This window comes from Candoia aspera, chromosome 2 (assembly GCF_035149785.1).
Source record: "Candoia aspera isolate rCanAsp1 chromosome 2, rCanAsp1.hap2, whole genome shotgun sequence".
NCBI lineage: Eukaryota > Metazoa > Chordata > Lepidosauria > Squamata > Boidae > Candoia > Candoia aspera.
Genome location: NC_086154.1, coordinates 246,540,702 through 246,552,633, shown reverse-complemented (window position 1 = coordinate 246,552,633; position 11,932 = coordinate 246,540,702). Strand labels below are relative to the sequence as shown.

Sequence of the window (11,932 nt, the reverse complement as noted above, 5' to 3'; positions counted from 1 at the left end):
AACTATCTACTTGTCCAGTACACATTATTGTTTTTTCAGCACTGAAAGTGCTGATTATATTCTGCTATCACTTAATTCATCCTTTTATTAATACTTTCTTACCTAAAAAAAGTTTCCCATCTACAGTTTGCTCACACTAATTCCCCAAAGTTTTGTTTCCAGCAAATTCTGCTTTATTTATGAAGCATTTTATTCTACTTACTAACTTTGGTTAAAGTGAGAACAAATGGCCTACCTGCCCAAGATCGAAATGCCGCCACAATTCCCATTTTACTAGCAGAAAGCCGTGCTTCTCTGTCCTCTCTGTTATAAAAACATTAATAGGTAAAGATTCTGAAGTTACACTGAAACTGTTATGTTTTATTGTTCTTTTAAATGGTATTGCTGTTAAGAGCATATTCCACAGATTGGTAATATGGGAATAGAAGAGAATGGTTATGTACTTACTTGAGCTGTCCTTCTGCAGTGTCTGGATTGTGCCTGTAGTGAAAGTCTGTGTACGGAGCTAAAATCCGCTACAAAAAAGAACATTAGCATCATTCTTATTATCACTGTGCATATTACTGTGGTATTTAAATCTATTTAAATGCTTTTCAAAATAAAGCCCTCTTTTCCCATATTATTTATATTTTTGCCAATCAGAAGCTTCTTACTTTTTAATAGAACTGGCATGAGACAGTTACTCTGAGCTTTAACATGAAAACATGCAGCCTGTCCCTACATTTAAACTCAAATCATCTTGCTTATTTTTAAACAGATGGAAGATACTGGGAGATGAGATGCTATGAACCAATCTGTTTTCTACCTTCATAAATATTTTCAATTTATTTTGAAAAAAGCAGGATAATTCATGTACACATATGCAAGTATCACATTTCTATGTTAATAGATTATATTCTGCTATCAAAAGCCAGAGCTCCAAAACTATGTAATATACAGGTAGTCCTTGCTTAATGACTGCCCTGTTTAGCAACCATTCAAAGTTACAACGGCATTGAAAAAATAAATTTATGACCAGTCCTTGCACTTACGACCGTCAGAGCATCTTGGCGGTCATGTGATTGAGATTTGGATGCTGTGTAACCGGCAGGCATTTACGACTGTTGCAGCATCCCATGGTCACATGATCACCACTTGCGCACTTCCCAGCCGGCTTCTGACAAGTAGAGTCAATGGAGAAGCCAGCAGTAAAATCGTAAGTCACAGTCATGTGATATCTTGTTTAACGACCACGGTGGAAGTGAGACTGTAAGTTAGTCGTGGTCATGTGATATCTTGCTTAATGACCGTGTCACTTAGTGACAGAGTTGCCAGTCCAAATCATGGCTGTTAACTGAAAACTTCCTCTAAATAAACAATTCAAGGTCAGAACAAATAGAAACATTAATAAAATTATATTTAAAATTACCTCTAATTCTACATCAGCTCGCACATACTGTCGGGTATTTGGATGATTAAGAAGATGCAAGACAGTCGTTATGAGAGCTTCATTTATACGGCTTAACTGGCAATCTATTACATTTTTCAAAATGGTACTTAGACCACCACGGAAAGCAACTATTTCCGGATTCTGAATTGCTGAAAGAAAATTATTCCATTTTAGAGAATATTAAATATTTTAATATTTTAAGAATTTTTAATATTAATTACATTTCCACAAAGACAAAAATCTTATATTTAAATTTTAATATTAAAATTATATCTTAAATTCATTTTTCAAAATGCTATAAAATAGTTCTAAATTCTCTAAATTTCCAAGTTTACATAATAATTTCACTACCAATCCATAATGGATTCCTTACAGAAACTTTGAGGACTCTTACTTAACACTCAATTTCAAATTGCTTAAGAATACAAATCAGAACAGGTATTTACGATCTAGAAACAAATTTTAATATGTTCAATGGTGCATACTCCCCGGTGTGTTGTATAGGATTTCATACCAAATCATGTATTTATTTCTTTATTCAATTTGTATAGCCGCCCATCTCAAACCAGTGACTCTGGGCAGCGAAAAATCATTAAATGTATTCCTTGTGAGATGCTTGATTCTCTGTCCTAAACCTGCTCAACAGCAATATTCCTCTTTCAAAAATATTTATCATTTTGCAGTTTTTAAGAAAGTATATTTTAAGTTACCTATTACAAGACTTTGGCAACTTGCACACTGCTTATTATTTTTATTTTTAATTAAATTCAGCCTGGTTATGATTATTGATATATTTGACAGCTGCTGAATGGTTAATTTATGGGAACTGTATGCTCTGTGATTATTTTTTTTAACTGGCATTTATAGTTTTAGGATTAATTTATTTGCCCTCTGGAAGCTATCCTCAGGGTTTTATGGAGCTATATCATTGAGATAAAAATAAAAACAAACCAAAGTTAGAAAATAAAATCAACCTACGTATGAGCTCAAATATATAAACATAGGAGGCATCAACACAGAAAGATTTTTAAAAGTACAAAATAAATAAAAGCATATTTTATTAATGGCTGTAAAAAGTACAGTAGCATATATTTTTAAGGATTGTGAGAAATGTTCAGAACTCTGAGAACTAAAAAATGAAAAGAAACACCAGAAGAGCATTGTCTTAATCCTTTTATATGTTTGAGCTTTTCATGTATTTTTAACACTGGTGAAAAACAATGCTGGACAGATGGATTTTGGTTTCATAATGTAACCATTCTTATGTTCTTAAGTAATCTGGTATTTCAGAATTCCAACAGAAGAGAGAATCTGCAGCTCAGGGTTGAACTGTGGAGTCCTTGGTGCTCTCTGAGCTGGGTTGTTTGTTTGCAGATGATCATGATGTTACCTAGTCGGGCAATGAAACGTCTGCAAGCAAACAACCCAGGTCAGAGAGCACCAAGGACTCCACAGTTCAGAATTCTACTTCACAAAATACCTATTGTTTACTTATGAGGCATTAATTATATACTATAAAAATTTAACATTCGATACATTTTAAAGCATTCTCAAACTATCCTTAATCAGTATCTCATATTTAACTGGAATACTTTTTAAAATTCTTACCTAATTCACAGATAATAGCAATACATGCTCGAACCATCCTGTCCCTCTCCTGAAGGCCATCATTTCCAACAGCTATCAAAGAATTGGTAACTGAACTGGGAAATAATGAAGCATTCACAGTGATCATCTGCAAAGCAATGTAAAAAGAAGGACATATTTACTGCATAAATAGCACAATTAAAGAACAATGCAAAATATTCAGTTATCTGTATTAAACTGTATTTCACCTGCCTGAACATTTTGTTTTGGTATTCTGTTCTTATCTCTATAACTTCTTTATTTTTTATCTTTTTTTTTTTCAAAAGATAACTGGTGTATAGCCATACAAAGAAGAAGCCACAGTAAAGGAAACAATTGCTGCTAGAGCATCTTCAAGATATTTTTATTCAATTTATCCACACAAATTGAAGAATAGCAAAAACATACTTAAAAGCTACTTCAAAAGGTGCCCCAATAAGAATAATTTCTCCACCTGAAATGTTCACAGAAATAATACCGTCTGTGGAAAACCTGGGAATATGAGAGCATCATACAGCTCCAAATGTGACTCCAAAAGTCCTGTATGCGCCATTAAAAATAGTTGATTTGGAGAGAGATCAATTTGACTAATTTTCTGAGATGAAATTTTAAACCAGGGTCATCAATAAGGTAAGAAAGTAGAATGGAACACATACATTTTGAACCGGAATTCAGTTACAGCTAACCGTGTCCTGACTTCCAATGGGCTTTGTCCAGTCCCTAAAAGGCGTACGGCATTTGGTACACAGCTGAATAGTGTTAAGAGGGTTCTCAAAAAGTGGACCTGAATATTACAGAGCCCTTGAAATACTGTATTTATCGACCAGAAGCCCTGCATAGGAGCTAAATGTACCTAAATGTTACACAATTGTATATGCTTCTTTTATATGAAGAATATTCTTCCATATCTTAATTCTTCCATATCTGAAAGTCCTCTGACTCTGATTGGCTTTGGAAAGGCACAGGGGCTACAGGGAGTACTAAGGTCAGAACTGTGGCAATGGATGAGGGACACAACCAAACCGTTATACTTATCTGTATAGTTGTTTATATTTATAATCTTGTTTATACCATGTTAACTGAATTTCATTACCAGGGCTGTATTCCACATTAAATAACCAAGCTATCTGCTAGATTGATTAATTATTTTTCAGTCTTAAAAAAAATTGATATGGTTAATTTAATAAATGATGGTATTATACTATGAGTCTTCACATACCTTTCTGACTAAACGAAGTGCTTGTGTTCGTTCTACTTCATTACTCTGCTGTATATCTATGCATCTAAAATTAAATAGATATATATTTATGTACATATATTTATAGCTACCTATAAAAACATGGTTTGTTGTATTAAACATTTAATGCATTAGTCCCTTGTATTTAGGGTTCAGACGTCAAAATTCCAGCAAGGCTCCTTTATTATTGGGTGACTTGGATCCAGAATTTGCCTCTCAGACACACAAAGCTTCCTTCCTCCCCTGAAAGCTGACCCTGTGGAATACTTCTGATGGAAAAATAGAACAGGTGATGTTTTCCTTATACCCTTTGTTAATCTACCTCCAAAACATTTGCAGGGAGAAGTGGAGTCTTCTGGTACATGCATAGGAGACTGCACAGGGGTAGCATAGGGAAGAAAGAACCAGCAACAATTATGTTTTTCACTTCCTCTCAAACTATGAGTAGAACTCTGCTGGTGGCTGAAAATGCTCAAATCAACCCAAAATTATTTTATAGAATACGTAGATGAGATTCAAGTTTTAAAGACTGCGGAGGCAAAATAATCCAAACAACTGTTTGCCTCAAAGCCTCCACCATGAACTGTTCCAGTTTATTTACTTATAAAATGACTGTAGCTCTACTGCTCCAAATCCAAGTATCAACAAGATAACAAAGTCAGCAAGAACAACCCAAGAGCTACAAGACATACAGGAGGCTCTAAGAGATGCTTTTATCAGACTAGATGTGGCTTAAAGCAAGAGGCCTACAGAATTTAATTGCTTCATAGAACAGTTTGGATGGGGCATACTGTAATTTCAGAAATGTTAAAAAAAATATTTCAGTATGTTTGTTATATGACTGAAAGCAGAAGTTCTGTATACACATGAATCCTGTACATACACTGAAAATACATATACGATGGAATCATGATTCCTGTGGGAGGAGGCCCAAGTTACAAACTTAATAATAAAAATGGGCACTGTTGAAGGGTCATATAAATAACAGATTCTCATGAAAAATCTGAGCAATACCAAATTATATTACCGTAGCATTATTTTGATAATTACCTGGCTATCAAGTAATCCACTTTCAGTTTTAATACCTTCTGTAAAATACTGGAGTCTCTGATAAGGTATCGAAGAGCTCGGAGTCCTGCTGCTCGCACCTCTTTAGCTTCATTTAGTAAAGCTAACCGCAAACTGTGATCATATAAAGAGGTTAGTCAGGCTATACATGATCAAAGTATATCCATTCTATATTCTCCAACCCCATTTTATGTGATTAACTTGCTACATCTAATTATATTTAGTTTAACACTGTAATACTCAACTCTTTCTTTTTTACAGCATTCTATTCACCAGCTAATAATGTATAAAATCCTGTAAATATGTTGTTTAGGAACCACTAAATATCTAACATATTATATATTTAGCTAAATTAAAAACAGTAACATTCTAGAGAATGATATATAAATATAAAACAAAATTTTACAGTTTTTGGTAAACATTGTTGACACTAATTCAGAATTCTTGCTATCACAGAAGAAACACATTTGCATCTGTTAAAGGATTATATAATCCCAAATTTGCAAAGTTTCAAACCATTTACCAACTCACCAAAGCCAATTTGTTAAATCTTTTGGTTTCTTTAGTTAAAAAGGTTCTACAGAGCTTAAATTCTCCCAAAGCTCATCTCTGTAGTTGCAAGTATACAAACAGAGGCCAATTATTCACTGCTTTCAATTAAGGGGATACTCGATCAAAAGTGAAACTATTATGGGGTAGAGAATCACTGCACAGATAAATGTTTTCAATCTTATACTGGTATATCATGTTTTTCCCAGAGGTTTTCAGCTTAGCACATTATAAGATTTTGAAAGTCAGAAGAATGGCCAACTGGGTAAAAAAGCACATGGAAACGTGTCTGCAACTTTTAAAAAGAGCTGTGCTTTTTTCTAGTCTTGTGATGGCCTTTAAAGAGTTGCAGACAGTTAGTAAGTTTACACTATTACAGGTCCAGAGCACCTTTCTGGAACCAAATCTAAAGCACCGCATAGCCCTGATTGAAAATAAAACTGATATTGTTAAAATTGTTTCTGATTTTAATATAGAAATATAATGCACTCATTTCTGTTAGTAGTAAATGATTAAGATATTATTGTTCACCTTAGCTGTAAAAGGAAAGAAAATGCATGTAAATTACTAAATAAATACTAAATAAAGTATTTCTCTAACACCTCCAAAAGAAAGTATGTCATACTGACACCTATAACATATTACAATTTTATTGTTTTACAAATATATCAGATCAGATCAAATCATACTATATTTTGTAGTATTTATCTGCATACCCACTGTATATAATTATTTAGATTCTTTGCTATCCCAATATATGGCTGGCAGTGTCTGGTTATTTATTTTAAACACAAACAATTTTAATGAAAGGTTTTCTTTCAGGACTTTAACAGTAAACAAGATACATTACACAACAGGCTTATGTTTAAGGAATAACTTGGACATCCCAACTGTGCATCAGGGACAGGAGTAACTGTCAAGCTAATAATCTCTACTGCTCACAATTGTTAGCGGGTCTGAAGAGGTGCCCAGCCTAAATCCACGTTAAGGCTCTGTTTCCACTTTCTTACCCATGACTGAGAATTTCTAGCCTTTAGTTCTAATTGTAACAAGCCATGATAATTCTCCTCTGGATAAAGCCCCTTTCTGATTTGTTACTCTTTAATACAGAAACTCAACCATCAGATTCCTATTTACAGTACATAACACTTACCATATGATAATATCTTCATAAGTAAAACCTAATTTTTCTTCAGTATGACCAGCATTACAAAGAAGCTGCAAGTAAGCATATACATTTCAGTACTTTCAACAACAAACTCAATTCACAAGTCCAACTAAACATTTCCTCACATCCCACTAGCTACACTGCTTCCCAATTAACCATCCTGAGCAATTTTCCAGGATATTACTAGAACAGGAAGAAATGGCCTTGTTGAATTATTCTCATTAGTTTTTGTCCAATTATTTTAAAAGATTACTTCATAAAAGGAAAGCTACTGATAACTGGATTGACTGAAAAACTGCTTTATTTTTCAGATGTATCCAGGATTCTCTAATTACCTTAAAAGACACTACAAGGTTATCAGGTTTAAAAACATAAATTAAAAATGACATATATATTATTTGGTTTCTCTGAAAACAGCAACTCCACACAATCTTGAATTTCAAAAAAATGATTATCACTCACATCTTCATCCAATTCATTTTTGTGGTAATGCTACTACCATTCTTAAAGCAAAACTCACCAATATAACTTTTGTTTAGTTGCCTGTAAATAGTTAACAAAAATAATTTTTTAAAAATAATTCAACTCTTTGATACCCTGCTATGTAGGTCAGTTGTTATAGTAAAGATGTACTGTATACTAAGTGGGGGATAATCTTAAAAGCACAGATACTAGGAAAATGAGGCATCAGGAAATGCACAAAAGGCTTGTGGCTTTACACCACCCAAATTTATTTTAGAAATATTTTTATTGGAAAACAAGTGTGTTAAACTAGTATAAGCACTCTGAAAAGGGGAAATGAGAATAATAGCTTAAAACCTATATAGTAGTAAAAGATTAGGGTTAATTTCTAATGTTTTTCACTGTGTTGAGTTTTCTTTGTTACTTCAACTTTTTAAAGCTCCTAAAAGAACTGAACAGGAATAAGTAATTGCACACCAATTTTCTCAGAGTTTTTCTTCTAAAAAGCAGCTCTTGGATTATATAAAACATAATTTTCAAACTGTCTCCACATGGTCTCCACAATATCAATGGAGTCATATAATTATTGCTTGCTCAAAATGTTATTTTAAAGGATGTTGGGAACTTTAGTTATAAGTTTCACAAATGAAGCATCATAGTTTTACCTATTTAATTCACAGAATTTCTAAATTATGATATACCAGAAATATTTTTTTCATATATTTCCTTTTTTCTCTTCAAAACTACCATCAAGCTAACCACAGGAACATTCCAATAACCCAAAGAATTCCTGGCATTCTGTAAAACATGGGGGCAGCTCTTTGGACATTTAGGAATTTGCTTGAGATCAGTTCAAACATTATGTCTAAACAGAGTAAGAGCAACACAAGAAAGAAACTGGCCATATGCATGACCCACCATCCTTCCATATTTCAAACCTGCCCTAACATTCTTGACAGTAGAGGGGAATTTTGTGTGGGGAATTCTACAGTAGGTAGAATTCACTTGAATACAAGAAGAAAATGCTGTATGAAGAAAGTGAAATAAAGAGAATGCACCTGTACACTCATGCAAATACAGTCACAAGCAGCTTCTGAACCAGCTTTGGAGTCTTACAAAAGATTCAGCTGCTTTGACAATATAAAGAGATGTGCTGTATTTGCACATTCATGCATTATGAAGCATTTCAGTTCAGTTCAGTTCAAAGAACAGAGACTTTAGAGATCAGGTGTTATACTTCTCTTCCATTTTGTGTGGATGCTTAATTTTATGAAGGAAGTTTATAAAATACTCCAAAGCAGGGCTGGCTTTAGGCTGAGTAGACACTAACCTAGGACACTTGATGCCTAGGGCATCAAAGCTTTGGAGGCACTGATACCACCCCTTCTTTTGAATCATTCTAAAAATGCAAAACTTCGCATTGGCAGAAGATGGTTCCAGCAGTCAATGTGGCCCAGGGGCATCATATAACCTTGAGCTGGCACTGCTCCAAAGATCTATGAGCAAAATTTATACTAGGGAGCTGCACTGGTTACTACACGCAATTCAAAACACTGGTTACTTATTATAACCTATATGACTCAGAGCCTGAGTATTTTAGAGACCATTTTTGCCTGCACAATATAGGTCACCAGGGGACAGCTGCTATGATGAGGTTCAATTGAAAGGAGCTTGATAGTAGATGCTCCCTGTGGGGTCTCCCCTCCTTTGGATTAAGGTTGCCCCAAAGCAAAGATGGCTCCCACACTCATAGTTTTCCAGAAGGTTGTAAAAAGTTGACTTTTGGGAATTGATCAGTGTGGAGCCACTGGCAGAAGAATGTTTTTATTAATCTATATTATTTTGTATTATGATATAATAATAATAATAATTTTATGTTATCGTTATTACATGTTGTACATTGCCTAGAATCCGAGTCAACTGAGGCACTAAGTAAATCCTAGAAATAAATAAATCACATTTATCCAAAATCTCAATTTCTATCTTGAAAATGTATTCAATATAGGGCTGAGCAGATCCTCTGACATGCCTTTCTGGATCTGCAAAAAGGAGGAATGAAACAGCTAAAGGCTCAGGTGACTGCTTCATGGCCCTTTCAAGGTCTTCTGCACAAGAATGAACATACCCAGAAGATAATTCTGCTGGAAGCAGATCCAGTGTTTTTTATACATCAAATAATCTGCACATGCCTACTCAACATGGTTCATTATCACAGAAGTCACATTCTTATTCAAGCTCTTGTACTGCAAAGTTGTGGATATCCAAGTAATTTAAAACAATTTAGCAATCCCATTACTATTTGATGACATTATTAAAACATAAATATTCTTTGATTCACTAATAAAAGTAAAATATAATGCTGTAATAGTTACAAAGCTTCTTACCTTAGTAAAATTATTCAAATGGCCAAGTTTTCTCATATTTGAAACCCCTTGTAATTTGGCCACATTTTGAAGAATCTCTCTCAAGTTATCAGAGGGGTCTACAAAAGAAATGTGGTATAGATAGACGAGAGTTAGAGAAACCGTATAAAGAAACCAAAACAATAAAAAAGTGTGCCCTTTAGGAAACAGATCACAGTGAGGCTCCTTAAATTATCTTAATATCTAACTTTGAATATTCTTGCCATGTGTTTTGATACACAAACTTATTCCATGCTGGGGTTATTATTTATTTATAAATCTGTGCCTTTATCTGATCTAAAAGACAAAATTCTAGCTGAATTAAAGACTAAAAATAACCACTTTTATTTTATGTTAGTCACCTTGTAATCAACTGCAGACAATATTAAATATTCAGTTACCATCAATGCAGTTAAAAAAAACTTTATTTTTTTGTGACTGCTATAATATCAAAGGAAATTCAAAATTTTGGAGGAAGGGAATGTTTTAGAAAATATTATTTTCTAAATAATAGAAAATCACGAGATCCCAAAAAATATTTTTCAAAATGAGAATACCACTTAAATAGAAAAGGTAAAAGAATGAGAGAAAGGGAAAGAGAAAGATAGAAAACATTTTACAGAATTTAAGAAGTAAAAGCTACAAGCAAAAGAGATAAAAAAGAATGGTATTTTATATCAATGGTATTGGTATGAAAGTACCACGAACTGTTATAACTTTTGATTTTAAGGATGCGTAATAGATCGGATAAGTTGCTTTCCTACAATTTAACATCACTGACAATATAATATGGTTGATCTATATTCTTGTTTTGAACATTTAGCAAAATATTGCCAAGAATAATTCTAGATTCAAATGATTTTGCTGCAGAAATTATTTAGATTTCAAGTACCGCCAGTTCAGAGTTATTTAGAAAAATCTAATAATAATAATAATAATAATAATAATAATAATAATAATAATATCAAACTACAGGTAGTCCTCGTTTAGCAACCACAATTGAGATCGGCAACTTGGTTATTAAGTGAAGTGGTCACTAACTGAAACTATGCTTATGATCTTACTTCAGCTTTCCTTTGCTTTACAGACCTACAAAGGTCATAAATAAGAGGACTGCTCTCAAAGTTACTTTTTCATCACTGTCATAATTGTGAATGGTCGCAAGGACTACCTGTACTTTCTCAATAAGGCTCCATAAAACAAAAACATTGCAACTTGGTCAAGTCAGTGTAACAGGCAAAATGTAGTCGTATTTACCCTCTCTCAAAGTAGTAATAAATTATCCTCTGGTCACAAAGCTTTAAAAGCACATATGACATATTATAAGGAGCAGGCATACCTTGGTTATGAAGCCTGCTCCCATACATTTTGAAAATTAAATAAAACACCTAGCCAGAGCAAATTCTTACGCCCCATATCCGTATTTTTGAGAAAAATAATAAAATAACAGTTGCCACTTCTAACTGAAGATATGAACAAATAAGATTGTTCCAGGAATTATACCTTCCCATTATTTTCTTTCTACTCCTTTTGAATACTATTGTGTGACAGAGTTTAGTTGGAAACATATGAAGATAAACAGGCCTTCACTGGGACCACATTAAAAGGAAGAAAACTATGATCTCGGTTACATTGGTTTTACCAGGAAGTTAAAGCCTCACACATAACTTGCAATCCCAATTGTGCAGTAGGGTAACAGGTGCCTCAGTTACATTGAAAGCGGCAGTAGTAAACCGATCGAATTAGTAGCAGGCAGGGTTCTAGCTATCTTATGCCATGGGATGGAGGTGCTAATAAAAAAAAGAGTTGGGGAATCACCTGCAAGCCAAGGACTGTCTACTTCTACAAAAAAAGGTATCAGATTAACAGTAGTAAGGAAGAGCCAGTACTAATTTAAAGTCGATAATACCGGAGTGGATTAAGAAATCATCTGATTTTAGACGACTTCTGGTAGGAACATGGCCGACTAGGCAGCTGTGTCTGGGGGAGCT

The 11,932-nt window shown here is 33.8% G+C and overlaps 1 protein-coding gene across 2 annotated transcripts in view; it reads right to left on the bottom strand.

Moving 5' to 3' along the window:
* RICTOR (RPTOR independent companion of MTOR complex 2) overlaps positions 1–11,932 on the bottom strand; it is a 72,486-nt gene that overhangs the window by 49,163 nt on the left and 11,391 nt on the right. For both annotated transcript variants that reach the window (XM_063295730.1, XM_063295732.1), the window contains exons 3-10: positions 9,924–10,021; positions 7,063–7,127; positions 5,343–5,474; positions 4,275–4,338; positions 3,038–3,164; positions 1,409–1,578; positions 448–515; positions 236–303 (exon numbers count right to left, since the gene is read on the bottom strand). In XM_063295730.1, the coding sequence (XP_063151800.1) occupies positions 236–303; positions 448–515; positions 1,409–1,578; positions 3,038–3,164; positions 4,275–4,338; positions 5,343–5,474; positions 7,063–7,127; positions 9,924–10,021 (792 nt within the window). The remainder of the gene's footprint in view (positions 1–235; positions 304–447; positions 516–1,408; positions 1,579–3,037; positions 3,165–4,274; positions 4,339–5,342; positions 5,475–7,062; positions 7,128–9,923; positions 10,022–11,932) is intronic.